Raw genomic sequence first — 26,320 nt, 5'->3', positions numbered from 1 at the left:
CATTCTTGTTAGTGTTAATTACAGCTGTTGTGAGAAGTCAAACTGTTTTTCATGATCTGGATTTTTTTTTCACTTGTTCATTATGAGTTTATGATCATGAGTGAGTGATTGTTTGAGGTCAACAAAGAATCCCTGTGAGTGTCTAAACGCAACGTTACAGTTTATAGCAGGTATAAATAGAAAACAAAAATAAATGCACAGACATTTTAAAAAGGGCTCTTTACATTTATTTTCCTCGGTTGTTTCATTTGTGAAAGTTTTTTAAAACGCTTTTACTGTTGCAAATCGTCGGTGTATAAACAGATTTTAAGGAGAAATGCCTGGAATAATAGATAATGAAACAGCACCAGGTTCAGAGTGAACTGAAAGTGTAAGTGTATCTGAAAGGAAAGAGTCGTTCTCAAACGCCACAGCGGTTGGTTTAAAAACCAGCAACAGGGGTGCCTCATTCTGGTTTCAGCATGAACCTCTTCAAGTACTTGCTTCTGTGTTTCTTCTCTTTATTTATGGTTGGTGAGTATTTTTGCTATTTACATGAAGCACATTTTCAAAGGTTACTATATACTACGGGGTATAGTATATAGTACAAGGTTATGACTGTACTGCACTTTATATGCTAACCTTAATATGACCACAAAGTCCAGTGTTTACACAGTGCTGGTGTACATGCTGTACTTTGTGCCATACGTCTTTTACGTTAACATAGTGGATTTATTTGAATGGAAGCAGACTATAAATTTCAGTTGTGTGGCTCTGTGATCACAAACGTTGTTATCACGATTCGTAACACCAGCGCAAGACAGCATTTCTGCTCAGGTCAAGTTCCCCATTTAGATGTTTGAATTTGGGGAAATGAAACAATCTAAAGCCAAATCGAATTGACTCTAGTCTAAGTAAATACATCAACTTTTATACACTGGCCACAAGATTTTTACATGAAGTCTCATTGGTGTGCAGTGTTTTCTTCAGTAATGTTGTCAAAAGGCAGTTTGAAAAACTTTAGTGTTAGGTTTACCACATATAATGTTTCAGATTGATTTAGCTAATGCTACATTCTCATCAGTGACCTCACATGTTCTGTCTGTTTTCCTCTACGCAACATTAACCAATTATGTCCTTCTCTTTCCACCCAGTCTGCGTCCATTCTTGTCCATAGTCTCGTTACCTCCCGCCTTGACTATTGTAATTCTCTCTTGCATGGTCTCCCCCAAAAATCCTTCCATAAGCTTTAACTGGTTCAAAACTGCTGTCAGAATCCCTTTCTACCAGCACATCACCCAAATCCTTCAGGAACTTCATTGGCTCCCTGTAAAATTCCCAATAGTGTACAAGCTTCTTCTGCTCTCCTTCAAGGCCCTTCATAACTTTGCTCCTTCTTACCTTTCTGACCTCTTAAGCACTACTTCTTCTAGTTCACATTTCTGTATAGCTGCATATCTCATATTTCTGTATAGTTTTTTTTTTATTCATATTCTGTATAGTTTTTCATATTTATATCCTGTTCATAGCCTGTACATAGCTTGTACTCACTTCAGCTTGTATATACTTATAGTTATAGCATATTCATAACATACTTCATACCGTGTGCATTATAACATACCTTAATAGACCCATTTCTTTAATATACTTACATATCTATATTATTGCTAATATATATTTGTAATATATCTATATCATGGCTAAAGCACTTCTGGATGGATGCAAACTGCATTTCGTTGCCTTGTACCTGTGACATGTGCAGTGACAATAAAGTTGAATTCTATTCTATTCTATTCTTCTGCCCGCTCACTTCGATCTTCTTCTTCTTCTATCTAGCTGGCTTTGCCTTCTTTATGTATTTCAGGGCTGCTGAAATACATAAAGCTTTCAGCTGCTCTGCCTGTGGAACTTTCTACCCCCAGATATAAGAAACATTGGTTCTCTCCCCCATTTTAAATCTCAACTCAAAACCTGAATCGAGATTTAAAATGTGGGAGTGAACCCAAAAATCTGTTCATATCTGCACATTCACCGTGAACTTATTGTTTATTTGATCTTGTGTTTAATTTTATTTATTTTTTTATTGTTCTTCGTTTTTTCATTGTTCTATGTGTTTTATTCTATTGTTAGGTGTCCTTCGGTGTCTTTAAAAGGTGCTTTTGAATAAAATTTATTATTATTATTACTATTATTATTATTATTATTACTATTAAAAAGAAGCTTCGCAGTTCATACATTTTGCAAAGCCACACAGAAGACCAAATCTGACACTTTGTGTTGTCTGTGGCAAAGTCAGGACTGATTGACTGGCTTTCCTGTTCTTATCGACAGGAATTCATAAAATGAAGAAACAGATACCGTCACATTGGACATTATGTTTACACAAAAGAAGTTTCAATGTGAACATTTTCAAAATGATCAAGTGACTCCGCCTGCAAATTCAAATCTCATTCATTACCAGAGAGCTATGGCGTTATTTTTGTGCCACTATTCTGAGCGCAAGTAAAAAAAGAATTTGCAGGTGCAAGTGTTGCTTTTTGAGGAGAATTTTATTTTGAGCGAAGAAAAGCTAAATTTGAGTGAACAAAATTCATTGCTGGGTGAAAAAAATGTATTTCAGTGTTTGCTATTATCCACACACACACACTAGCAGCCCCTCCCGCTCAGTTTTTGCATTTGCGCTGGCTCGCAATGTGTTGCTCACGCTCTCAACATTTCTGCCCATGCGCGTTCAGCTCTTTCTGTACACCGTTGTGCCACAAAACCAGCCAATCACAGACTTGGATGCAAAAAAAAATCTGATTGGCTGTTTTGGTCTCCAATCAGCTCGAAATGACGAAATGCAATATCCCAGAATCTATTTCGTCCAAAACTCAAACGAGGCAGTGGCGGAGGAACACAGAAGTTTGAAATATTTCTCTTTCTGGGTCACAAAATAAACTAAATTCATTTTGCACGCAGCAATGAATTTTGTTCACTCAAATTTAGCTTTTCTTCGCTCAAAATAAATTTCTCCTCAAAATGTAACACTTGCACCTGCAAATTTTTTTTACGTGCGCTCAATTTCTTTTACGTGCGCTCAGAATAGTGGCACAAAAATAACGCCATAGAGAGCGAGCTTTAGTTCCTTTTATACTGACAAAAAATAAATAAATCTAAATTTGATTGATGAAAATACTACATTGAACAGAGTGTGACCTGGATTTACTTGTCCAACCCAGTGGGACAATACCTGAGCATATGAGTGAAAAGCAACTTTTGAATCTGCTTTTCAAGAGCACAGCTGCACAAGCTCCCTGCTGAAAGGAGGCCTTATCTTTTCTACATGTGAGGAAGCACTCTTTTGGCTGGAAGCTTTGCTGAGGGTTGAACTTCTCTGAGCTTGAAAGTGCAATTAAGGCACAGAAAGACAAATCGGTGTCAATTTTTGATTAACCTTTTCTTTTCCTTTTTAGATTGCTCCATTAATGGAGATGGCTACTTCATGTTTGCTGATTTTTGGTGTGCTGTGCACTCCAGAGACCCGAAGACAGTGGAGTATCTGATCGACTGGTATTTTAACAAAGAGTTTACGATGCAGTACAACAGCACAGTCGGCAAGTGGACGGGCCTCACTCCAGCTGGATTAATCACAGCATCTCAGTTTAATGAAGACAGCGCTGACATTCTGCAGAGAAAAGTGGAGAAACAGCTGATATGTGTCGATAATGTTGATGTAGTATTCAACATAACTGTGGAAAACATGGGTGAATATTCAAATACTAGATGTGTGCGTTGCTATCAGTAGAGAGAATATTATATATATAGAATACAAACATTTTCTTCCAAATACAAAAAAAAAAATCATGCAATGTGTTACACTGTGTAATGACAGGAATTATAATGATAAAGCACTAAACCAAAACACTTGGACAATCTTAAACCTTCCTTTAGAAAGTAGAAATGACCTTTTCTTTAGTATAGGAAGTAAACATATTACTCCTTCCTGTATTTAAAAGGGCTAAATTACCAAACAAATGATCCCAAATTACAGTGCAAGGATCCATTTATGTAGTTTATCATCTTAAAGCAGCAGAACAAATATGGGTGTAATAACCCTCCTGTTTTACAATCATTATTGTAACAGTAATACAGCAATTATACTCTAACATTTCAACTGAAGAGCAAAACCCCAAACCGTGAACAGGACTATAAATGATAGCACGAGCCTAAATCTAAACACTTCCATTAGTACTTTATCATTTGCTTGGCTGTGATTCTCCCTTAATACCTTTATGTCAAGTACCTGATAAAAATGTTCAATTTTTCTTTTTTTGCATTTAAAAAAAGAATTAAGTGCATTTTCAAAAACTATTGGTTTAGATTTAATTGTTTCATGACAATTTTGAATTATATCAAACCAGGCATCACATTGCAACATTGTAAGAATCACTGGTTTACAGAATGATGAATTTTATCATTAAAGCTGTTGACCTTCTGATTTCAGCTGCACCCAGCATGACTCTCCAGGAGGGAGACCACACTTCCAGCCATGACACAATACTCGTGTGCAGCGTTTATGACTTCTACCCCGAACACATCCTTGTGACTTGGTACCTGAATGGACAGGAAGTGACTGAGGGTGTGACCATAAGTGAAGTGATGACAAATGGAGACTGTACCTATCAGGTTCACTCTTATCTGGAGTGCACACCTATCCCCAAGGACAGAGTCACCTGTACGGTAGAGCATGTTAGCCTAAAGGAGCCCAAGAGTTCTTACTGGGGTGAGGACAGACAAGATATATATATATATATATATATATATATATAAGCACTGTATTATCAATCATTATGAATATGTGTCCTGGTGTTTTGTTGCAGATTCTTCCTTGAAACAGTCCGACGGGAGTTTTCTAACTGGAGGAGTTTGTGCTTTGCTCTTGGGAGCATTAATTTTGTCTTTGGGGCTGATCTATTACAGAAGAAAATCCTCTGATCCAACATTTTCAAATACTCTATAAACTAAATCTACATATAATGATTTAAAAAAACAAAGAGAAAATTAAAATCTCACCTTTTTTAACTTTATTGCAGATATGTTGTTACAGATTTTTTGTGTTTTGTTTTGTTTTGCTTTGTTTTTTATTTCTTGTGTGCAGCGCTCTGATGCATTTTCAAGGGAAGTTAAAAAAAAATTAAAAAATAAAGTAAAGATATTATAAGTGATGTCAAAGTACCCTTACTACCCTTAATAGTTTTATGTTATGAATTGAATTTTATTTTATTACACACTGAATGATTTTGTGTTATGTCTGTGAAGGTTCTCAGTCATCCAGGTCATCGTAGTCAAAGGAGCTTGCAAAGAAAAGCGTCTGGACTTCTTTAAGTTGCTTGAAGATGTTTCACCTCTCATCCGAGAAGCTTCTTCAGTTCAGATTTTGTGTTATAAAATACACCCCAATTTAATCACTGTCCATTTACATTTTTTTCTTTGCAATTTGAACTTTCTGTGAAAAAATGTTATGTACAACTTTCAAAGCACAAGAACAGATCTCTTTGTTTGTTTCATTAATGTTTTCCGTGTAGCTTCACAAACACTGACATTATATCACATTTAAGAGTTGATTATAAATGCATTTGCAAGATGGGCATAGCTTCTGAGCCTGAAGTGTCTGAAAACTGCATTCTTTTTAATGGACAGTAGGGGGCAGTCCATCGGCACAGGAAAAAGAATGTAATTTTGTCTTCTTCAAAGATAAGACAGATGATTATTGCAGTAAAAAACTGATTGCATATTTAGATGCCTGACTGTTTTAAAGTTGCAAGCAAAGGCATCACAGTGATGCTTTCATGTAGTTTTTTTTTTGTCAGAGACACCCCAAAATTGCATAGCGTATACCGAGTTTAAAGACTGATTAATTCAGAAAAATTACCTCCACAATATGAATGAATCAAATCAACCGTACACCTCTGTCATAGTGTCTTTATATATGTACTGATATGCAGTACATGACTATGATATGCACTGATATTCTTTTGTCGACTTCCTCATATACTACCACACGTTCCTCTTTTGTCACCCTATCACATGCTTTCTTGAGATCCCCAAAGACACAATGCAGTTCTCCATTAACAATCTCCAAACAAACAGCAGTAGGTTCATTCTTTTTTCCCATGAATCCATGTTGCTGTTTGTTTATTGGCAACTTCTCTCTTAAGCTAGTTTCAACAATTCCTGCCCATATTTTCATTGGATGGGTGAATAACTTAATGCATCAGTAGATACTACAGCTTTAGGCATATCATTTTTTGTTTGTTTGTTTCATCTGTACCACTAAACTTCTTCTCCACCACTAAACTTGGTGAAATTGTGTCGAACAATCTAGTTAACCACACTTTCATAGATCTCTCCATACCTCCACAGGTACATCCTATGGACCAACCACTTTTCCACTCTTCATAGCTGCCCTCCATACTAATCTTCTGCATTTCCTCATTCACTGTCTTTACTCCATCAAATCTCCTCTTCCTCTCATTTTTATTCATTCATCAGTCCCTCAAAATACCCCTTTCACCAACTCAACATGTTTCTCACTTGCAGTCCCATCTCTATCCCTAATCACCCAAACCAGTCTGATCCAGCCACACTGATCCAAATGTGATTTAACAACGATTTTACACCAAATGTCCTTCATGGCCCAACCCTCCACTTGTATCCCAGTTTAGGACCACTTATAGGAATACACTGGCTCATTTTTTGTGTTTTCTTCTTTTACCCCGACAACTGCTGCTTTCAAATTATTGTTACTGGTGGTTACAATATGGTGTGAGACGTCTGAATGTTTTTCATGAACTGGTTCATCATAAGTTTGTAGTCAATGACTGCCTGTAAAAAAAAACAATCACCATGAATGCCTCATTACAATTTTTAGCAGATAAAACTAGAAAAATAAATTAAATGCACATGAATTTTACATTTTTTTAAATTCTTCAGTGCAATTCTTCAAAGTACTTCAGTGTATTGTTATACATTTTAAAGGTTGTTAAACTGCTTGCACTGTTACACAGTAATGTTTATTAAAACAATTTTAGGAGAAATGTCTGGAAAGAAATAGTAAACAGAACAAAATGTGGATGGGAGTGAACTGAAACTCTAAGTGTAGCTGAAAGAACAGACTCGCTCAAAAACTGCACACAGGCTGGTTTGTAATTGAATTCGTGCCTCAGTCACGCCTCATTTTGGTTTCAACATGAACCGCTTCAGGTACCTGCTGCTGCTATGTTTCCTCTCTCCACTTGTGGTGGGTGAGTAATTCTTTATTTTTATCTATAGATATCAAGTCACATATACATTGTACGTCATTTTTAAGTGTTTTTCATTTCATGCAGTAATAGTGACAGTTTCAACATCTGCACGGCCATTTGATAGATTTGTAAAATGTATAAACCTGTCCTTTAGCATTTTTGGATCACATTTAAAGGCATGCAATCAATAAGACTTTACACATATGCAGCTCTGAGGAACACATTAGTGCAGCATCAACGTAAAATAACCACGTGTTTAGCAGGTACAGTGTTTAAAACCCAAAATTTGATGGTAGTTCATTCAGTTATGGTGTATTTCAGTCTAAACCACTGGTGTCAAACTCACTGTCATTCACAAGGGACCAAATGGCATGCGATCTCTAATAGGCTGAATCTACAAAACAATTGCATGAAAACCCATTAAAATATTGTGCTTTTCCTTTTATCTTAAAAAAGTTTCTGAGTTTCAAAACACATAGAGGTCCGCTTAAGAAATATCAGCAATGTGTGTCACGTTTTCCACATCCCATCATTATTCAGTATCCGAAGAAACTTTTTTGCACAGCTTCTTGGCTTAATAGTATTTCTTTGTTAGTGAGACGACTATACAACTGACAGTGATTCAGGCCTCTCACTCAGACTGGGTTAAAAAATCATTGTCATGATGTGAAATGTTGCCGTTTCACACAAAGCTTCTCAGTACAAAGTGAAAAGTATATTTTATTTAAAAGTCCGGCTCAGGCAGTTACATATGTTTTCTATGCCTTATTCAGATGCACACTGACAGACTTTTCCATAATTACCTTAAAGCGAAGCTGAATACAATGCCACTGTGTACAGGAATCTATAAAATGAGGAAACGGTCAGCCTCGTGATGTACGTTACATCAACATAAAGGGGTTTTGAGTGTGAAGATTTTCTAATTTCCTATTAAAACACAGAGGGAGCCTTGTTGTTGTTGTTGTTCTTATCAGACTTTCATTAATGAACATAATAAACTGAACAGAGTGTGACTTGGATTTAACCTGTTCTATCCAATGTGAGAATATCTGAGCACAGCAGCAAAAACCAGTTTTGAATCTCAGCTTTTCAAGGGCACAGATGCACCAGCTCACTGATAAGAAAGAGAACTTGTCTCTTCTTACAGGGAACACCACCAGGTTGATAACAGTTCAGATTTAAATATGAGGAAGCTGTTTTGGCTGGAAACTTTGTTGAGGGTTGGCTGAGCTTGAAAATCTTGATTGTAGTAAATTTCTACAGCACTTCTTTCTTCTCCTTTCAGATTGCTCTGTTGATGAAGACGGCTACTTCATGTTTGCTGACTTTTGCTGTGTTATGCACTCCAGAGACCCGAAGACAGTGGAGTATCTGATCGATTGGTATTTTAACAAAGAGTTTACGATGCAGTACAACAGCACAGTCGGCAAGTGGACGGGCCTCACTCCAGCTGGATTAATCACAGCATCTCAGTTTAATGAAGACAAATTTGATGTTGAGCAGAGAAAAGCAGAGAAACAACTGACTTGTGTCAATAATGTTGATGCAGTATTCAACGCAGTTCAGGAAAACATAGGTAAATATTCAAACACATTAAATTAGATAGTACTGTTAGTACTGGAAGTGCAGAGTTTTCTTCAAAATCTAATGGAAAAAATGTGACTTCTGACAGACAGTTTGCAAAATGTGCGCATCAACAAAGACCCTTCGAGCAGATAGTCCAGTTCATACAAGCCTGCAGAAACTTCTCGTACTTTCCGTTACAAGATCTCTCAGAGCAGGCACAACACCATTCACTTCCTCTTGCAAAGCTTTTCACAATAAAACAAGATAGTTGTACAAATGAACGCTATATAATGCAAATGCTCTTTTAAGGAATTTCAAAACATTTTCTAAATACATTAACCATCATTATTTCATATGGATTATTACTATTTGATATGGATTTCAATGTTTTTAATATTTCAAAACATTTTAATAGATGATATTTTTAACCTGGTTACAAACAAATACGTTGATTAACTAAAATAAATAACCAGTTATTTATCGCTGGTTTACAGAATGATGAATTTCATCATTAAAGCTGTTGACCTTCTGATTTCAGCTGCACCCAGCATGACTCTCCAGGAGGGAGACCACACTTCCAGCCATGACACAATACTCGTGTGCAGCGTTTATGACTTCTACCCCAAACACATCCTTGTGACTTGGTACCTGAATGGACAGGAAGTGACTGAGGGTGTGACCATAAGTGAAGTGATGACAAATGGAGACTGTACCTATCAGGTTCACTCTTATCTGGAGTGCACACCTATCCCCAAGGACAGAGTCACCTGTACGGTAGAGCATGTTAGCCTAAAGGAGCCCAAGAGTTCTTACTGGGGTGAGGACAGACAAGATCATTTTAGTCATGTGCTGTTTGCATTTTTCTATAAATTCACAGAGTCCTTTTTTTATTTAAGCACTGCATTATTAACAGTTATGAATATCTCTGTTGGTGTTTTGTTGCAGACTCTTGCTTGAGACCATCTGAAAGGAGTTATCTAGCTGGAGGAGTTTGTGCTTTGATCTTTGGAGCATTAACTTTGTCTTTGGGACTGATCTATTACAGGAGAAAAACCTCTGATCCAAACTTGTCTGGTTCTCTATAAACTAATCATCTTAAACTATAAACTATCATCTTTTGATAAATCATCTCTAATAGTTGTTACAAAACAAAATTAAATAACTCAACATAGAAGAAAACTTTGATAAGTATATTGTATATTTAAAAAGTAGCCTTGATCGATGAATCTTTAAAATTTTTACTTTATGTTTATGTAACATTACATTCAGTGACAGTTAATGTGACATAGTTAAATTCAGTTTTAATCACCATACAGCTGCATGTCACTTGTTTTATGTACACAGCTACATAAAACAAGTGACACCATTACGGTCACTGTGAGCTTGCAATGTGAAAGTCACCTTGAAAAATTATGTCCAAATAGTTAAAGCTGTTAGGTAATTGTTCAGTAATGACTTTCTGACTTTGTGTAGTTAAATACACAGTTTAATTATTATTCTTTGCTGTATGAGCTTCTTGTTAAAAAGCTTCAGTGTATTTAAATGGTTCATATAAACCTTTGATTTGTTAGAATTTACCCCCATTAACCTATATTACACAATTACTTTAAAAGTTGTATCACACAGTTATGTTTTTTCCTTGTTGCACACAGATATGTATTGCAGAATAGTTTGGGATTTAAACTGTGTGACAGCCAGTGGGCTGGCCTTGTGTTTTGGTTTTTCTGTTGCCTGTTTCTTGCAGGTAGGTGGAACTGACCCAATTATAGATGCAGCACACCTGAGAAGGCCAGTCCCAGCATATAAAGACATCTTGACTGAACCATGGGCGGCTGTCTCTCTTGGCCTGACACCCATCATGTTTATTTGAGGCTTCAGTTATGGCTGTTATATCATTTCAATTGTGTTTAAGTTTCTTCACCTTATTTTCATTAAATATATCTTACAGCCTTTAAAAGCCTGTGTGTGGTCTCCCACTTGCTTGGCACTTCCTTTGAGCCGGGTTGTGACAACTGTTACATTCAGACACTAACAAATATGACAGGGAGAAGCCTCTTCTCTGAGGACTTTGAGGGGGAGTGTCTGCCTGGACTGGTGGTGGCACCAGACGGTACAAAACTTTAAGGCCAGACCAAAGCATGTCTATAAATTCAGGTGTTTTGGAGTTCTCTCTCTTTCCCCCCTCTTTCACCCTTCTCTGAGTCTACAGGCCAGACACCAACCTAGAATGGTGATGTGAGAAGTGCCATCTCCTTTTAGGGAGACAGGAGGGTGCAGGAGATGAAACGTGACCTAAAGTTTTCCTCCAACTTTAAATCTGTCATGTTAACATTCTGTTTCTGTCACACAAAGTAAAAGTGCTTACTGCCTGGCTGTGGCAGCCTTTGTCTCTCGGAGCATTGTGGAGAGGCGGGGGTCCATGGCACCATGTAAAACTCATCTGAAATTCTAACCGATTGATAATAAATTGTGAAAATTTATAGTTTGAGCATATTTGTTTTCTCTCTTATAAAAATGAACATGGCAGATGTTAAAAACAGAGTTCAACCCTGAAAGTAAAAACAGCATTGATGTCAGTGCAGTTTTACAAACACTAATATGTAAAACGAAGAAGAAGAAGAAGCTAGTTTTAGCTGTTCCTTTTCATGAATAATCACCACAGCAGGTATTTGATTTGGCAGAACTTTATGCCAGATGTCCTTGCTGGTGCACCCCTGAGACTGAGACTTCATTATTGATACAATTAAATGTCACTGGCTGGAGTAAGAAATATTATATTATTATATTATAAAGAAATATTATTGAAGCTCTGTTATCACTACTGTAAAAGATGGCCATTAGAGTTGTTTCCAGGTCTGAGGTCTTACCACTCATTTTAACCGTTTTCCTCAAGTTTCTTATAAAGCCTTATAAAAACCAGCATGATAAAAAATTTGTATATTATGTGTGGTATCAGAAAGTCAACAGGCTTTGTCTACAGTTAGGGAACAGTTAAGGATAAGTTTGTAAACTGTGTGGGAATTTGAATTGTCAGAAGGCTAGTTAGTTTTTTAGTTGAGGATAACTCCACAGTGATATAATGTTAAGGGATTCGTTTATTGAACATGTTCATGATGATATGCTGCGTAGAGAGTTGAAACAGCAGATTCTTCAAACACCGGACATGTCCTTTGTTACGCTTCAAGGTATTGCCCTTAGGTTAGCTGAGGCAAGCCCGCAGGGAAGGAAAACTAGGTCTCGAGCCTAATCTTGTGATGCCAACTGTCAGGTAGTACATGGAGTTAACGTAGATACGCACGCATGCCATGGATCCCATTATGAAGCATATTTCTGTCCATTTTTCACAGCCTTGTCAGACTGGAGAAACTCCCACACCTACCTCAATGAGGCACTTTTGTTTTCAGGCCAATGTCAAGCTAGTAGCTATATTTACACCCCCGGCTAAAAGGTATAGTGGTGATGTACAGATGTACATAGCCAGGTCATGGAAGGGGGGCTCCCCATATGGAAAAGATATATATAAATCTTATAAAGTTTGTATCTGTCTTGTGTGAAACTTGTATGAAAAGCATATAAGTGTGAAAACAGATATAAGATCCCTTGAAAAATTATATAATGAAACTTGTATGTTTTGGATACTTACTAAAACAATGTATGAAAGTAATGCGAAAGTGGCCACTTTCATGAGTAAATCATGTAAGCCTTATATGATTTACTCATGAAAGTGATCACATATAAGTTTTTACTATTTCTTTTCCGTATGGGTCTCGGTCCCTCTGGTGCAAAAAGTTGGGCATCTGGAAAGGGGTTTACAGACTTTTGGATACTGAGTCCTAAAGCCTTCCCCATTACACCACTACAGCACATTTAGAGTGCATCTCAGTTTTCTACATGATAAAGAAGTCTGTTAGCACGACTCTTTGTATTTAAACTATAAGAGATAAATGGGTAAAAATTACAGAAAAGGTTTCTGGATGCCCAGACTGTCCTGTAATTATACAAACTGAAGGATTTTTAAAAAAAATAATAATTTTTAAATAATTCATATGTATGTATATATATATACATATATATATATATATACACACACATATATATCTAGTACAGAGAGAAAGACTTCAATTACACTATTATTTAATTACTTTGTTGTGGTATAAATGGCCATGGGGGCGGTCTTTATCAGCAGGAAAAGTTGTAAAACTTACAAAAATACAGTTAAGTCCAAAATGTATCCCCTTCTTCACATAGTCCAAAACTGCCCAGTGGACCAGATCGGATATTTTGCTGGGTAAATTCGGGGCCTTATGTTTGACACCTTTGCTCTAAATGTGACCTGCTCCCAACAAGTTATGTGTTCAGCATAAGTTACTTTAGTGATTAAGCCAGTTAAAACTTTCGTGACACAAAAAACGGTTACTTTAACTCCAACATACAGTAACTCACTAGCTTATTAATCTGGCTTCTTGGTAGTCCCCTGGGGTCACTTTAGCTCTTTGCAAGAACAGCATTTTATTCTTTATTAGGTACTTAGCAGCTTAACCTAGTATGATACTAAAAACAAAATTGTCTGAGCTTGCAGCAACCCTCCAAGGCTTCATCCATCCCACTGTCACCACGGTTACACACACACTAACACACAGCCGCACGCACACAGAGAAAACTGCAGAGGTATATGTGTCAGGGAAACCTGTCTCCATGACCACAGTAAACAGGCCTATCAGCAAGGCTTACACACAGATGAAACATTATCTGGACAGAGCGAAAGAAGCCACACAGTCTGACACACGAACACTCGCTGGTCAGGAGAGATGGCAGAGCCACAGCGAACATCTGAACCCATCAACTATGTGCATCAGGATGAAATCTGGTAAATCATCACAGTATGTTATTTATGTTTGATTTTACTCAAATTTTATAAAAAAAAATATGTTCTTGCATATCTGCTGAGTTACTAGGAAGCTCTTCTTTGAGCAATGGCATGTAAAGCAGTCATCACTCTGACTGGAGTGAGACCTTCAGCTCTTTCTGGATTTGCAGACAGTGCTGAAACTGGAGGAACGACTTGTTTCTTTCCACTGGTGTATGATGCAGGGTACCACATATGATTAAAAAAAACCCAAACATATTTGTATTTGTGTTAGGAAAGCGCATGTAAAGGCTGAGAAACACTCGGCTGAAGTTTGGCCTAACAAGTGGGGCTTCCTGTCTGAAGCCTACAAGGAGGTAAAGACAGCCACAGATAGCACCACTCATTTTACTGAATGAAGGGTGACCAGTGGAGCACAGGACCTTTAACACTTGTCCACTGGTTAGGGTACAATCATAGATCCCCTTCTAGTCCACAACATGTGGAAAAGAACTGACAGAAGTTCCAAGAAATACTCCCTCAAGTCAGACATCAGTTAAATGGACATCAAATAAAACTAAAGTAAAGGGGCCCCTCTCCTTTGGTGTCAGATAGGCTTTTTTTTTTCAAGCTTGATTTCTCAGTCAGATCCATCTTTTTTAAAACAAACACATACACACACACAAACACATACACACACACACAAACACATAGCTTGAAATATCACGGAAAAGGGGGTGACTTTAGTGCCTATGTCTATCTTTTATATACAGTTAATTATTACAAAGAGTCCCACAAATTACAAATCAAATGTTTAAATAAACACAGCATTCATACTGTTTAAGGTCTCCGGATTCCACATATGTGGATCTAACTTCTCTCTTATGTGCATTTTAGTATGAGGTGGAAAGTGTGAAGCTGAAGAAGGCAGTCAAAGTGGAGCTTCCCCAGCACCTGACTACACGACCTCTGACCCCTCCAGAAAAATACATACATGTATGACCTGGCTATCTATCTGTTTATCTGTCTTTCTCATGTATCTGACAGGTTTTTTTCCCCTTCAGGTTAGCCCCTCACCTCCTGTTCCTCAGACAACTCAGGGCATGATTGGTTGGCGTTCAGGTCACTCACATCTCCAGCTGGAAAAGTACAACACAGTGCGTCATGGGAGGCGTAGTTTTTTGAAGGATTTGGGCTGACCTTTTATAGCTTGTATTTGAGTACTTAAGTCCTCAGCCACTGTTGTCTCACCTAATAAATGACTAATGACTGGAGCATATTTGGCATATTTCATGGTCTCTTTGACACTATTCCACATTAATAAAACAAATAAATCTTTCACAACTCTGACTTCAGACTCAGCGTAGGGCATAAATTTCGCCAGTCAAAGATCAACTACCACAGATGATGAGATGACAAGTGGTTTACAAAATTGTCCATTAATTGTCCATTGAAAATGTCCTTGAAAAAAAACCAATGTATTATTTATTCTTCTAATTTCAATAATGTCCATATACCACTTGCATCAAGCTCAGGTTTTGTATAGTCCATTTTCTTTAAACTATCCCAAAATGATCTAACAAGACCATGCATGATGATTCTTCTTCTCTATATTTTTACTGGCAGTTGGCAAACAGCAAAATGGTGCAATACCGCCACCAACTGGTGTGGAGTGTATACATGATGATATCCACTCATTCACAATCATACAAGATACAAAAAAAAAACAAAAAAACGTTTGCCTCTGTCCCATCTCATCACACCTGAGCACCACTGAACCTGGATTAAGTGGCTGTTGAGACAGTGCCAAGTAGCGTTACTACTCCCTCTTGTGTTGACAAGTTGCAATAGCATCAAAAACATAAAATGACTAACATAAAATCACTGATAAATCTGCACCTGTGTCACAATACTGCCCCGCAAAGGCAGAATACTATAACTACAAAATTAGCCAATATTACCAGAAGCAATGAGACGGAACGAAATTTTTCTTGTGTTTTGATTTTCTTACTACTCCATCGGCTCTTTCTGAGTACTTTGGATTCCTCTCTCGGTCCAAAGACCTACATGCTGATGATTTTAAATTGCCCATAAATGTGAATCTGATTCTGAATGACTCCCTGTCTCTATATGTTAACCACTATTTTCCAATTACAGTGTTTTAAAACAGGTTATGTAACGTCTGACTGGTAATAACCACAATGAGCATTTATTAGTTTGCTCAACTGCGAAATTCCCCATAGTTCCACGCATGAGTCACGCTGACGTAATGACATCACGAGGCCTGCCTTGAAAGCGGAAGAGACAAAAACAACAACAGCCTCGGCAACAGGGAGGGACGCACATTTTATTTATTTTTTTTAACCTGTGTGGTATCAGAAAGTCAGCGGACTTTGTCTACGGTTAACCCACCAGTTAAAGTTTACATTTAAGCTAGAAACATGTCGCTATTTGGCAAGATATTCGGAAGCGGGGGTAAGGGTGGGAAAGCGCCGACACCCCAAGAGGCTATTCAGCGACTCAGAGAGACCGAGGAGATGTTGGCCAAAAAACAGGATTTCCTAGAGAAGAAAATTGAACAGGAGCTCGTGACGGCGAAGAAAAACGGCACGAAAAACAAACGAGGTGAGGAAAAGCTCGTAAACTGCGTCGGATTTAATGAAATTGTCAGAACGGCTAGTTAGTTTCTTAGTTAGCCTGAGGCTAACTCAACAGAAGGAAGAGGGAAGTTGTTAGTTGACACGCTGCTTACCTGAAAACAAGTCTGTCCACCCGGCTACAAGACACCATATTTAAATGTCTAGTTTTTGGCTGGCACGTATAAAACAACTGAAGGGAAGAAAAAAACTTTAAGGAATGAAATAAACAAGAGACAAAAAGTTTGTAACGTTTAGGTTCGAAGGCTCGGGCAGCCAAATATTAAACTGATGTTTATGAGCGTAACTAAGTTTGCATGCATATATATCCAGGTATTGTTCTAAATATTTACAAAACCTAACATATTCATATTGTTTTCTCTTGACAGACAGTGTCTTTTTTTTTTTTTTTAAACAACTGCTTAATGACACCAAACTTTGGGTCTTATAAAAGAAGCTTTGCCTGGAGCTGTTTTTGGAACAGGTCATACCTTACAATTAATTTCTATCCATTTTTTTTCTTAGCCCTGTGTCCTTTTTTAATCTACAGTATATCACCCTTCAGTCTTGGGCATGTAACCATATAAAGCGCATTGTCAGTCATAGATTCATTCCCATACCGCAGTATGCGCTGTTACAGTTTAAGTTATATCCACATTTTAAATACATTACTTTTTTTAAGACTAGTATCTTTATCTTCTCTGTAACCTTCCTATTACAGTGACAGACTTGGACTTTTCACAGTTTTGTAAATTTATACTGTGATTTTAAATAAGTAGATCAAATGGATACATATTTGAAGGACAGAATTATTAGTGAGTGAGTGAATGTCTGTGCAGCCATTACACTTAAACTGTGTCAACCACATGTGTGCCTGCTAAACTGAGTAGCAGTAGAACAGTTAGACAAATGACAGGTTGATCTGACTGTCATGGCGCGAAGACCCAAGCAGATCCTTACATGCTTGCAAATACAGAAAGTAGACTATTGGCTTAACACTAGTTACTATCACTGTGAGCTTGTCACCTAAAAGTAATTTTTAAAGTCTTAGTGTGATCTAAATCGGAAAAATCTTTCCATCTCCAAAACCTGATTTTCAACATAGTTCATCCCATAAGTCAGCCTCCGTCTATCTTTGGGGTGACTGATTATACACAATACATAAATTCCTCATGACAATATACCAACCCTGCTGTAATCTTGGCAGCTGCAAGATTCATGGTCACTGTTTTCACTGCTTGGTTTTACTTTTTTTTTTTTTTTTTACTGTACTTCAAGGAGGACCTCTGACTTTTTCTTCCACATTTTCTACTTTCTATTACTTCTTTATTTGGTTTACTGGCAGCCTACCATGGATGTTTCTACCTATTAACATTACTGAAGAATTAGTGATTTAATTCACCACGTCTCGTCTATAATACTCAGGATGTCGCTTTTCACACGGACACTTATGTTTTTTCATTGAAGTAGCCATAGACCAAAATGGACTCGACATTGTACTTGTTGCATGAAGACTGCTGATGGTCGCTAAAAAGGAGCAGAGTGGCAGGAAAAGCAAAACGTCACCCAATTAGAGCGACCTCTGAGACTGAAACATGGAGTCTGAATGCATTTCTGCAACCCACATAATGTGATAATGATTTGTGTGATGTTGGCTAATGATGTTATCGGTCTAGGAATAGGTCCGGCTGCTGATATAATCTGATCAAATGGAAACTGTCAGCTGCTGTCTGGCTGCTAGTGGAAAAGGCCAGGCACAAAGTAGATTGCTAAAGGTGTGCATGTGTGTGGATGTGTGTGTGTTGGTGGTATATGGCAGCTGTGGCCACGAAGCAAGGTTTAGTGGATTATAATTGACAGGCTTTTCAAAGAAAAGAGGTGGACAGGTGGTGAAATGTTCCTGTAAAATGTAGCCTTGCTGTCTGTGTGTCATATAATCAATTTTTGTATTCAAACCTTCATAATTTGATTGCTTACTATGAATAGTTCCTGTCTTGCACTGAAGCTGTCCTCTCCCATTTTTTTTCCCCCAAAAGTGAGGAAATATTACATTCACATTTTGCATAAACTTCTAAATCTAGATTACTACCCATCATTATCATCATCATCAAAGTGTATCTCATGCAAAAGATCCCATAAAACTGAATTGTCACATTAACAGTTATATGGTTTTAAAGTATGTTGACTGATTTACACTCCCAGTGCATTTATTGAGGAATATGCAAGAAATATCCCCCTTTAAGCAGAGCCTTCATCTACTCTAATCTGTAAGTTAAGTAGTAAAGCTGTAAAGGTAACAGGTATTTTTCCCTTTTTCTTTTACTGTGAAACGTCGATTAAAAGTATCTAGACACCAGCCCCACCTCTATCATATTTGGCTGTGGTATGTAAATGTGCTACCGTAGAAACAGTGGTCACGTAACCTTAGAAACAAACCACACCTTAATGCGTCATAGGTGCACTTCTGGAGTTAAATAATAATGTTTGCTCAAATTCATATGTCTTGACCAGTTCTCTTATCACATGGTTTTGTCATTTGTTTTTATTTTCCACAAAACAAAATTGTGTTCTTCGAAGCCTCTTACATTTCTCTCATTGTTGTGTTGAAGAAAAATTCAAATGTTCATAACCCTTTAACAGTTCATTCATCAACCAACCCACTTCATCCTCACTCTCAAACCACAAAAAGAAACAAGCAGTTTAATAATGACAAATCAAGAATTGTGAACTAGCGCCGGAACAAACTATACCTGCAGCTGACAGGAATGTCATTAGTTTAGAGAGTTTTGGTCACAGACCAAGCAATTACCTTGACATTTAAAGTTATTGTGGGGTAAATTAGATTTTTTTGGAATCACAGATTACTGTTAGAATTGATTCTGTGAGAAATATATGAAAATGTTGGTATTGTGCTAAATCTTGAGTATTGTACTAATTACTGTTTTATTTTGTATGCATAACTTTAATTTAAGATGTATATCCAAGGTATCGGAGGCCCTTTTTTTCCTGGGCAATGTGACCAAGAATAGAATTATACAGGTGATAGAAAGACTAATGGTTTTAACCTAAACATTCTCATATGTGGACATTTTGACCTATTAATGTGGTTATCTTCTGCTATTTAGAGGAACATTTAGCATGTCTTAGAAATTGTCCAATATTGATGTTATTGTTGTCATTATTATTTAGCTCAGAAATGGAAAAAATGCTAAGAGGAAAGGGCTTATTTTCATTTTTTCCTGTTTATATGGTTCCTTATAATGTAATATAGCAGCAATATGATTATATTTACTTAGGATATACTATGACTAAATATGAAATGACTAATAACAATGAAAAATAGACTAATTAGATATATTAGCTAAAGTTGGGAAGAAGATTAATTACCATCATGCTTCCTGCCTTGCAATACATGGGCAGAAATCTTGAATAGTTTTTTAAATTATTAATTTTTTAGTGTGTCACAAAGAAAATCTCAAATCCTTTCCATTATAGGGATTATTCTACTTTGCATCAGTTGTAGTTTGTTCAAAAAGTCTGAATATACTCAATAATTTTAAGATTGTTTGACATTAATTATAATTTTGAGGGTCTTGGAAAGGCCCTTAGTAAGTATTTCAATAATTAAATCACTCATTCATTCAATTTATATTTATAAAATAGTGCAGGACCTCTTTCAGATTTCACAAATCTGTGATCACCAGTTTTTGAGATCAAACTGAGCTGTAATATGTATTAAACCTGCTGTAATTGTACAACAGCAACATTTCAGTTTTGTTGTGTAAGTAATAAACACATTTGGACAACTCTGTTCAACATTTTGAATTGATATGAATGTGTTTACTGCTGAGTGTGCTTTTCATGTGGATGTTTTGTTTTGTTTTTCCACTACAAGTGCAGTTCAATTTGATATGCACTTGGGAAAAAAAGGTCCTGAAATTTTTTGACCTCTTTTCTTTATTTTATTTAGTTCCTTGTGACTCAGCAGATTTGAGTCAGTTGTAAGTTTCACTTGCTCCATTGTTAAGGTGATTTCCTATGTAAGCAGTGTTTTTGTTTGTTTGTATGTAACCCCCACTCCCTTGAAGAACACAGGAACCAAAATACACATTTATAGTCACACACACAAATGTATTATTTTTTAAATCCTCTCAGCTAATCAAAGAACCATCACCGGATTTCCAAATGTTGTGCTTTCCAACTTAGTTTGATCCGGGCCTATGTGAGCTTGATGAGCTGCAGGACTTGTTGAAATTCAGTGAGTTACAAACCTAAAAATTCTGACTGAAGCATGTTGTGACTTCATGCAGAGATTTGGCTGAAACAGGATTTTATCTGTTTGAGTCTTGTTTCGTGATGACAGCATGAAACCATTTACTGCACTTCAGCACAAAGCAAGCTTTGCTGCTGCGTGGTTGATTGTAATGTTGGATGTCATGGGATGGTGATAAGATTTCAATGATACCGATTAGCCAATAGTGACTCTGCTTATAGGTCAAATTCTTTATCGATCCCATTTGTGATTCATGATCAGTTGTGTATAGGAAGAAAAAAAAGGCCTGCACAGTAGTATTTGGCAAATAAGCAACATTTATATGTTTTGTACTTTTCGTTTTTCGTTTGTTTTTTAATTTTAAAAAAAGAATAGAATACTGGTGAGCATTTGTGCTGCTTTCTAAACGAAGTTTATTTCCCCTTCTTGTTTTTCCCTGTCCAGCGGCTCTACAGGCCTTGAAGAGGAAAAAGCGTTACGAGAAGCAGCTGGCTCAGATTGACGGAACCTTGTCCACTATTGAGTTCCAGAGGGAAGCTCTGGAGAACGCCAACACTAACACAGAAGTGCTCAAGAACATGGGCTTTGCAGCTAAAGCAATGAAGGCCGCACACGAAAACATGTATGAGAGAAGTTCTGGCAGTATCTCAAAAGAGTCTTTTGTTATTTCATCATTTTTTTCTCATTTTTTTTTAACTGTTGTTCTAGCTTTTATTTGCCACAGGATTTCTGTTATTTCTTTATTTTTCTTTATTTTTTTACTTTTCCCCGTATGTTCTGTCATGAGACTTTATTTCTCCAATTTGCTTCCCCTTCTTTGTTCCCTTCAATAATTCCTCCTTTTTCCCTTTTCTTCAGATTTGTGCCCTCAGATTCATTTATAGTAAAAAGTGTGTCTGTGTTGTACTTGGCAGTGTAAATTTAGTTCTTTTTCTATTATTAGCGGCTACATGGTGGTAGAATGTATAATTATATTATATTTACTAACATTTACATGCCATCTTTGACTCGCCTGTTTCACAGGGACATTGACAAAGTAGACGATCTGATGGCAGAAATCACAGAACAACAGGAGGTTGCCCAAGAAATCTCAGATGTGATCTCTAGACCAGTTGGCTTTGGGGAAGACTTTGATGAGGTGAGAGCAAAACAAAAAAACAAACAACAAAAAACATGAGGCCTACAGAAACTAAAAGCCTAAATTTAGGCTGATGTTTTAGATTTTGCTTTCAAACGAATGTCACAGCAAAATGTTACAGTAATTATAGATACATTGTCCCATGAAAATATTAATAAAAAAAAAGTCAAAACACACTTACTTACATTTTTACTGTGACAATGTGACTACACAGTGAGTGACTTGCCTCTTTCCTATAATGTCTCTGTAGTTGCTGCCTCATTTAAGCAGTGAGTTGGAGCCACTGCTGATAGTTACTGGTTGAAATGCTTTTCTTTCAGTCTGGTTTTTAAAAAATAAAACTGAGATCTTAAATGATTTGTAAAGCAAATATATACATATCTTACATCTGCTGTCTTACTAAATGGCTTCTGTCTAGTTATTTTTGATCTACATAGATCTGATTCATTTTGTTCTTTTCTCTGTTTAGGATGAACTCATGGCTGAGCTGGAGGAGCTGGAACAGGAAGAGCTGGACAAAAATCTTCTCGAGATTGGAGGCACAGAAAATCTACCCAGTGTACCATCTACATCACTTCCATCCAAACCAGGTATAATGGCACATAAAAAAGCAAAACTAGTTTTAGTTCAGTTTAGTGCACCATCCATTTGACTAAAATATACTTTTTTTCAAATTAAAATTGAATGTTGTTTTTCTTTTTTCCTTTTTAGCCAAAAAGAAGGTGGAAGAAGACGAGGACGAGATGGCAGACCTCGAGGCCTGGGCGGCTAACTGAGCTAGCTTGCCCTGCTAGCTCGCTAGTGGCCTTCTCCCTGCTACCAGACTGATCCCAAGCATCTGGAAGAGAGATGGGGACTCTGGGCTGCTGAGCTGGCTGCTGGCATGCTGCTCTGTCTTAAAGCCTACTTCCCAATATCTAACCATACCCCAACTTTGAAGTATGCACTTGTGCACATATTTTTATGACTTCAAAAGAAATGAACCCAGGCTTTTTTTTTTTTTGTCAGTTTAATGTTACAGAATGAATCTCTTTGCTCCAGCTGTGCACTCCTCTTTTTCTAAAGGGCATAGAGGGAAAAATAACTTCATGTCCAGCAGCCTGTGGTTATGTATCAAAGATTGTGTATGAGCATTTGGGTGCATACTTTTTGGGAGGGTGTGTGGAGTAACAGGCTTAAAGGCTTGTTTCGAATGTGAAAATTCAACACATTTTGGGGGTGAAAAAAAAAGACAATAAATAATTTTTCTGCTTCCTGCATCGTCATCTCTCAGCTCTTCTACAAAGATGACAGCAAGCCATTGCTGCTGCTACCAAAAGCAGCAGAAAAGTTAAAACGTGTAGGCCTTTCTCATTAAACGTCACTGTGAAATTACAGACCTGCTACTGTCGTAAACTACATTAAATCCTTTAATGGAAGGATCCAAGATTTGATGTCTTCGTCCCTCTGTCTGCTGAAGTGTAATAAGAAAAACATCTGGGTCATCTAATCAGTTGCATGCTACTAATAACGGCATGTGGTGAACACCCCACCACCACCACCAAAAAAAAAAAGCTTTTTAGAGGTTACACAGTTTATGCTTTTTTTTTTTTTTGCTGCTCCTCATATTTTACTCCACTACTTTCCATCTCTGTTTTTTGTTTTATCCTATACTCTCTTAGCTTGATGTCATTGCTTGTATCCAACGAAAGCAGTCTTTCATAACACTATTGCATCTTTGGTTCTGTTTGCTTTGTGGCTTTTTCAGCTGGGGCATGAGAAAGGACAATGTGTCATATGTGCTCCAGGGACATGGCTGATGTTGAAAGCATTTGAGTTGTGTGCTCGTGCACAGTAAGAATCAAACCAGATGTTTACACCTCTAAGCTGGTTGGGACACACTAAAATAAATCATGCCTGAGCTTGATAATCAAGCAAACTGGGTACTGAGGGCCAAACATGCAGGGCGAATGGTACAGATCACCCAGTGATAGCAGTAACAGTAAAACCAGTAAATCAGATCAGTCAGCCCTACAACAACAAGTTCCAACTTGCCAAACTGCAGTTGAATCCATTCAGTTCTCATAAGCACTCTTTATATTTCCTCAGTCTTACAAATTAGTAGCTACGCCTGTAATAATGACCAATATTCAGGACACCAAAGCTTCTGCTGCTTCTGCTTAGTCTGGTCTTCATTCTGAAAAAGCACACATAAGGCTGCTCTAACTTCATGACCAGTCATTCAGAAATATGTAGTCAACTTGTTACTCCAGTAAAGCTGCCAGAGGGCACACTACAACAACTTGGATCCGTTTGTGCCTGATACCTTGTACTGTCTGTGGTTTCACAGTGACTATATCTGAAGTCCTACGCTGGTTGAATTTAAAGATGATGTGTGAGTGTGATGTTTTTTGAGACTTGACACAGTGACCTCTTTAGTCAAATTAAGATGGTGAGGTACATCCCCACCCCCCACCCCATTTAAACTCTCCTGTAGTACGAATTGATTTTTCAGCACTGTGTGACAAGCATGGGGTGCATCTGTTCCATGTTGGTCATCTTGATTACAAATGTGACATAAGCAAGTTCTGCTCACTTGTCCCTTGACTTATAGCTGCAGCTACATCTCCTTCTTTCTCTTGGGGAAACAGAATTCTCAGTGTACAAATTGGGGTTGATCATGACTGGCTTTCTCCTGTAATTCAAACATAACTTGCACATTTTAATTAAGAGGTGAAACTTTTAGTGCTCAGTTGTTATGCATTTAAGAATGGGTCAACCCCAATCCTTACATGTAAATAAAATAAAATAAAATCGGGGAAATAAAACTTGCATATGCCAATGCTTGTTTTTGTTTATTTTTATATAATATATATATAATTTTTTTCTGTTTACCTCAAATATCAGAACCATAATGTGACCTGTAGCCATCTTAGCTCAGCTTGGCTGTAAAATACGGTTGGACATTGAAAAATTTCCATGTCACAGACATGACTGTTGTTTATGTGGGAGGTTACATACATTTTATCTTAATAAAGTTGAGACTCAATGTGTCTGCACTGCTGTATTGGAATTAGTTTACCTTGTATATATTTCTCAGGCAGCAAACATCTGGAGTTTATGTCACCATTCTATTTTTCCCCTTCATCTTTCAACCTGTCCCGTTTTGTAATGTTTAAAACCTGTGGAGACCCTGCCTGTTGTTCATTTTACCTGACCGCAGTAACAATGAGTACATTAACGGTTTGAGGTACATGTATCACAGTACACTGCCTGCCTTCTACTCCATTTCAGTGTATTTATGTTGTGTTAATCATATTTAACTTTTTAGTTACCATGCAGGTAAACCTTTACACAGATGCATGCAACAGATGTATTTGGGATCAACTCCTGAGCCTAAATGCAACTTGCATGTTAGCAATTTGCACCGAGGGCTCCAAATTATTAAGTATAAAAATATATCACTTATGTTGACTCTCTCTGTGATAGAGTGTCACTTCCTGTTCTGTTTTTGTGTAGGTTGTCAGCGTAACCAATTAAAAACTTCTAGATAATGTCTTATTTCATAGTGTAATCTTCACTTGCTTTATCCAAATCATACTCTCTGTTGAGTCACTCACTAATTATATTCGCAGTGTTCACTCACTGTTTCTTTTGTGACTCGCTAACAGCATGGCCTCTTCACCTGTCCCTGCTGCACTTTCCTGGTCTTTGTGTCATATGTTTAGTTACTGCTCAGCCCCCTTTAGCAACAAATGTACTTGTAATAAATATAGTCTATTTGCAGCTTTGGAGGCCAGGGTCACTGAATTGGAGACTTGGCTTTGCACCCTCGAAAAACCCATAGCTAGCCAGGCCCTTATAAACGCTGCAGCCAAAGGTAGCGTAGGCACCGTTAGCTCTCCACCGGGAACACAGGACGGCTGGGTGACAGTGAGAAGCACCAACAACCCGTCTGCTTCTAAATTCAGATAAAACTAAGGTTATTGTATGTAGTCCTAAAAATCTAGCCAGATGCTTACTCTGGATGGCATTACCATTACCTGTGAGGAATCTTGGAGTTGTTTTTGACCAGGATGTTTCCTTCAATGCGCACATTAAACAAATATGTATGACTGCTTTCTTTCATTTGCACTTTCTTCAGTGGTCCCGGTTAATACGAATTGAAATCATAACAAATTGGAATTCCTAACAAGTTGTGATTATTCAGGCTCCATCTATATAATGACCTAATAGTACTTCATCACCCATTAGAGCACTTTGCTCTCAGACTGCAGGCTTACTCATGCTTCCTAGAGTTTTTTTAAAGTAGAACTGAAGGCAGAGCCTTCAGCTTTCAGGCCCCTCTTCTGTGGAACCAGCTTCCAGTTTGGATTCGGCAGATAAACACTGTCTATACTTTTAAGATTAGGCTTAAAACTTTCCGTTTTGCTAAAGCTGGATCAGGTAACCTTGAATCTTCCCTTAGTTATGCTGCAGTAGGTCTAGGCTGCTGGGGGATTCCCATGATGCATTGAGTATTTCTTCTACAGTCACTTTTTCCACTCACTATGTGTTTATACACCTCTCTGCATTTAATCATTAGTTATTGTTCATCTCTGGCTCTCTTCCACAGGA

The 26,320-nt window shown here is 37.4% G+C and overlaps 3 protein-coding genes across 3 annotated transcripts; all 3 read left to right on the top strand.

Annotated features, from left to right (window-relative positions):
* The first annotated feature begins 392 nt into the window (after positions 1 to 392).
* LOC120716366 (rano class II histocompatibility antigen, A beta chain-like) lies at positions 393 to 6,313 on the top strand. Its single transcript, XM_040003903.1, has 4 exons — positions 393 to 513; positions 3,435 to 3,725; positions 4,466 to 4,744; positions 4,842 to 6,313. The coding sequence occupies exons 1-4, from the start codon at positions 462 to 464 to the stop codon at positions 4,979 to 4,981; spliced, it is 762 nt and encodes a 253-aa protein (XP_039859837.1). The 5' UTR covers positions 393 to 461; the 3' UTR covers positions 4,982 to 6,313.
* A 696-nt stretch (positions 6,314 to 7,009) lies between these two features.
* LOC120716359 (rano class II histocompatibility antigen, A beta chain-like) lies at positions 7,010 to 10,938 on the top strand. Its single transcript, XM_040003891.1, has 4 exons — positions 7,010 to 7,265; positions 8,551 to 8,841; positions 9,370 to 9,648; positions 9,777 to 10,938. Exons 1-4 carry the CDS (start codon positions 7,211 to 7,213, stop codon positions 9,914 to 9,916), a joined length of 765 nt encoding a protein of 254 aa, XP_039859825.1. The 5' UTR covers positions 7,010 to 7,210; the 3' UTR covers positions 9,917 to 10,938.
* Positions 10,939 to 15,954: 5,016 nt separating this feature from the next.
* chmp4ba (charged multivesicular body protein 4Ba) lies at positions 15,955 to 24,752 on the top strand. Its single transcript, XM_040003877.1, has 5 exons — positions 15,955 to 16,302; positions 21,031 to 21,208; positions 21,610 to 21,724; positions 22,194 to 22,314; positions 22,436 to 24,752. The coding sequence occupies exons 1-5, from the start codon at positions 16,119 to 16,121 to the stop codon at positions 22,498 to 22,500; spliced, it is 663 nt and encodes a 220-aa protein (XP_039859811.1). The 5' UTR covers positions 15,955 to 16,118; the 3' UTR covers positions 22,501 to 24,752.
* Positions 24,753 to 26,320: the final 1,568 nt, after the last annotated feature.

The sequence above is a fragment of the Simochromis diagramma genome, unplaced genomic scaffold, assembly GCF_900408965.1.
Source record: "Simochromis diagramma unplaced genomic scaffold, fSimDia1.1 OVJJ01000320.1, whole genome shotgun sequence".
In the NCBI taxonomy this organism is placed as follows: Eukaryota; Metazoa; Chordata; class Actinopteri; order Cichliformes; family Cichlidae; genus Simochromis; species Simochromis diagramma.
Note: the sequence above shows the minus strand (reverse complement) of the source record. Positions and strands in the feature narration are given on the sequence as shown.

Coding starts and splice junctions, on each gene's coding strand:
- LOC120716366 (XM_040003903.1), top strand. CDS start 462: ATGAACCTCTTCAAGTACTTGCTTCTGTGTTTCTTCTCTTTATTTATG. Junction 514..3,434: donor CTTCTCTTTATTTATGGTTG/GTGAGTATTTTT, acceptor TTTCCTTTTTAG/ATTGCTCCATTAATGGAGAT. Junction 3,726..4,465: donor CATAACTGTGGAAAACATGG/GTGAATATTCAA, acceptor TTCTGATTTCAG/CTGCACCCAGCATGACTCTC.
- LOC120716359 (XM_040003891.1), top strand. CDS start 7,211: ATGAACCGCTTCAGGTACCTGCTGCTGCTATGTTTCCTCTCTCCACTT. Junction 8,842..9,369: donor CGCAGTTCAGGAAAACATAG/GTAAATATTCAA, acceptor TTCTGATTTCAG/CTGCACCCAGCATGACTCTC. Junction 9,649..9,776: donor GCCCAAGAGTTCTTACTGGG/GTGAGGACAGAC, acceptor GTTTTGTTGCAG/ACTCTTGCTTGAGACCATCT.
- chmp4ba (XM_040003877.1), top strand. CDS start 16,119: ATGTCGCTATTTGGCAAGATATTCGGAAGCGGGGGTAAGGGTGGGAAA. Junction 21,209..21,609: donor AAGGCCGCACACGAAAACAT/GTATGAGAGAAG, acceptor CCTGTTTCACAG/GGACATTGACAAAGTAGACG. Junction 21,725..22,193: donor TTGGGGAAGACTTTGATGAG/GTGAGAGCAAAA, acceptor TTCTCTGTTTAG/GATGAACTCATGGCTGAGCT.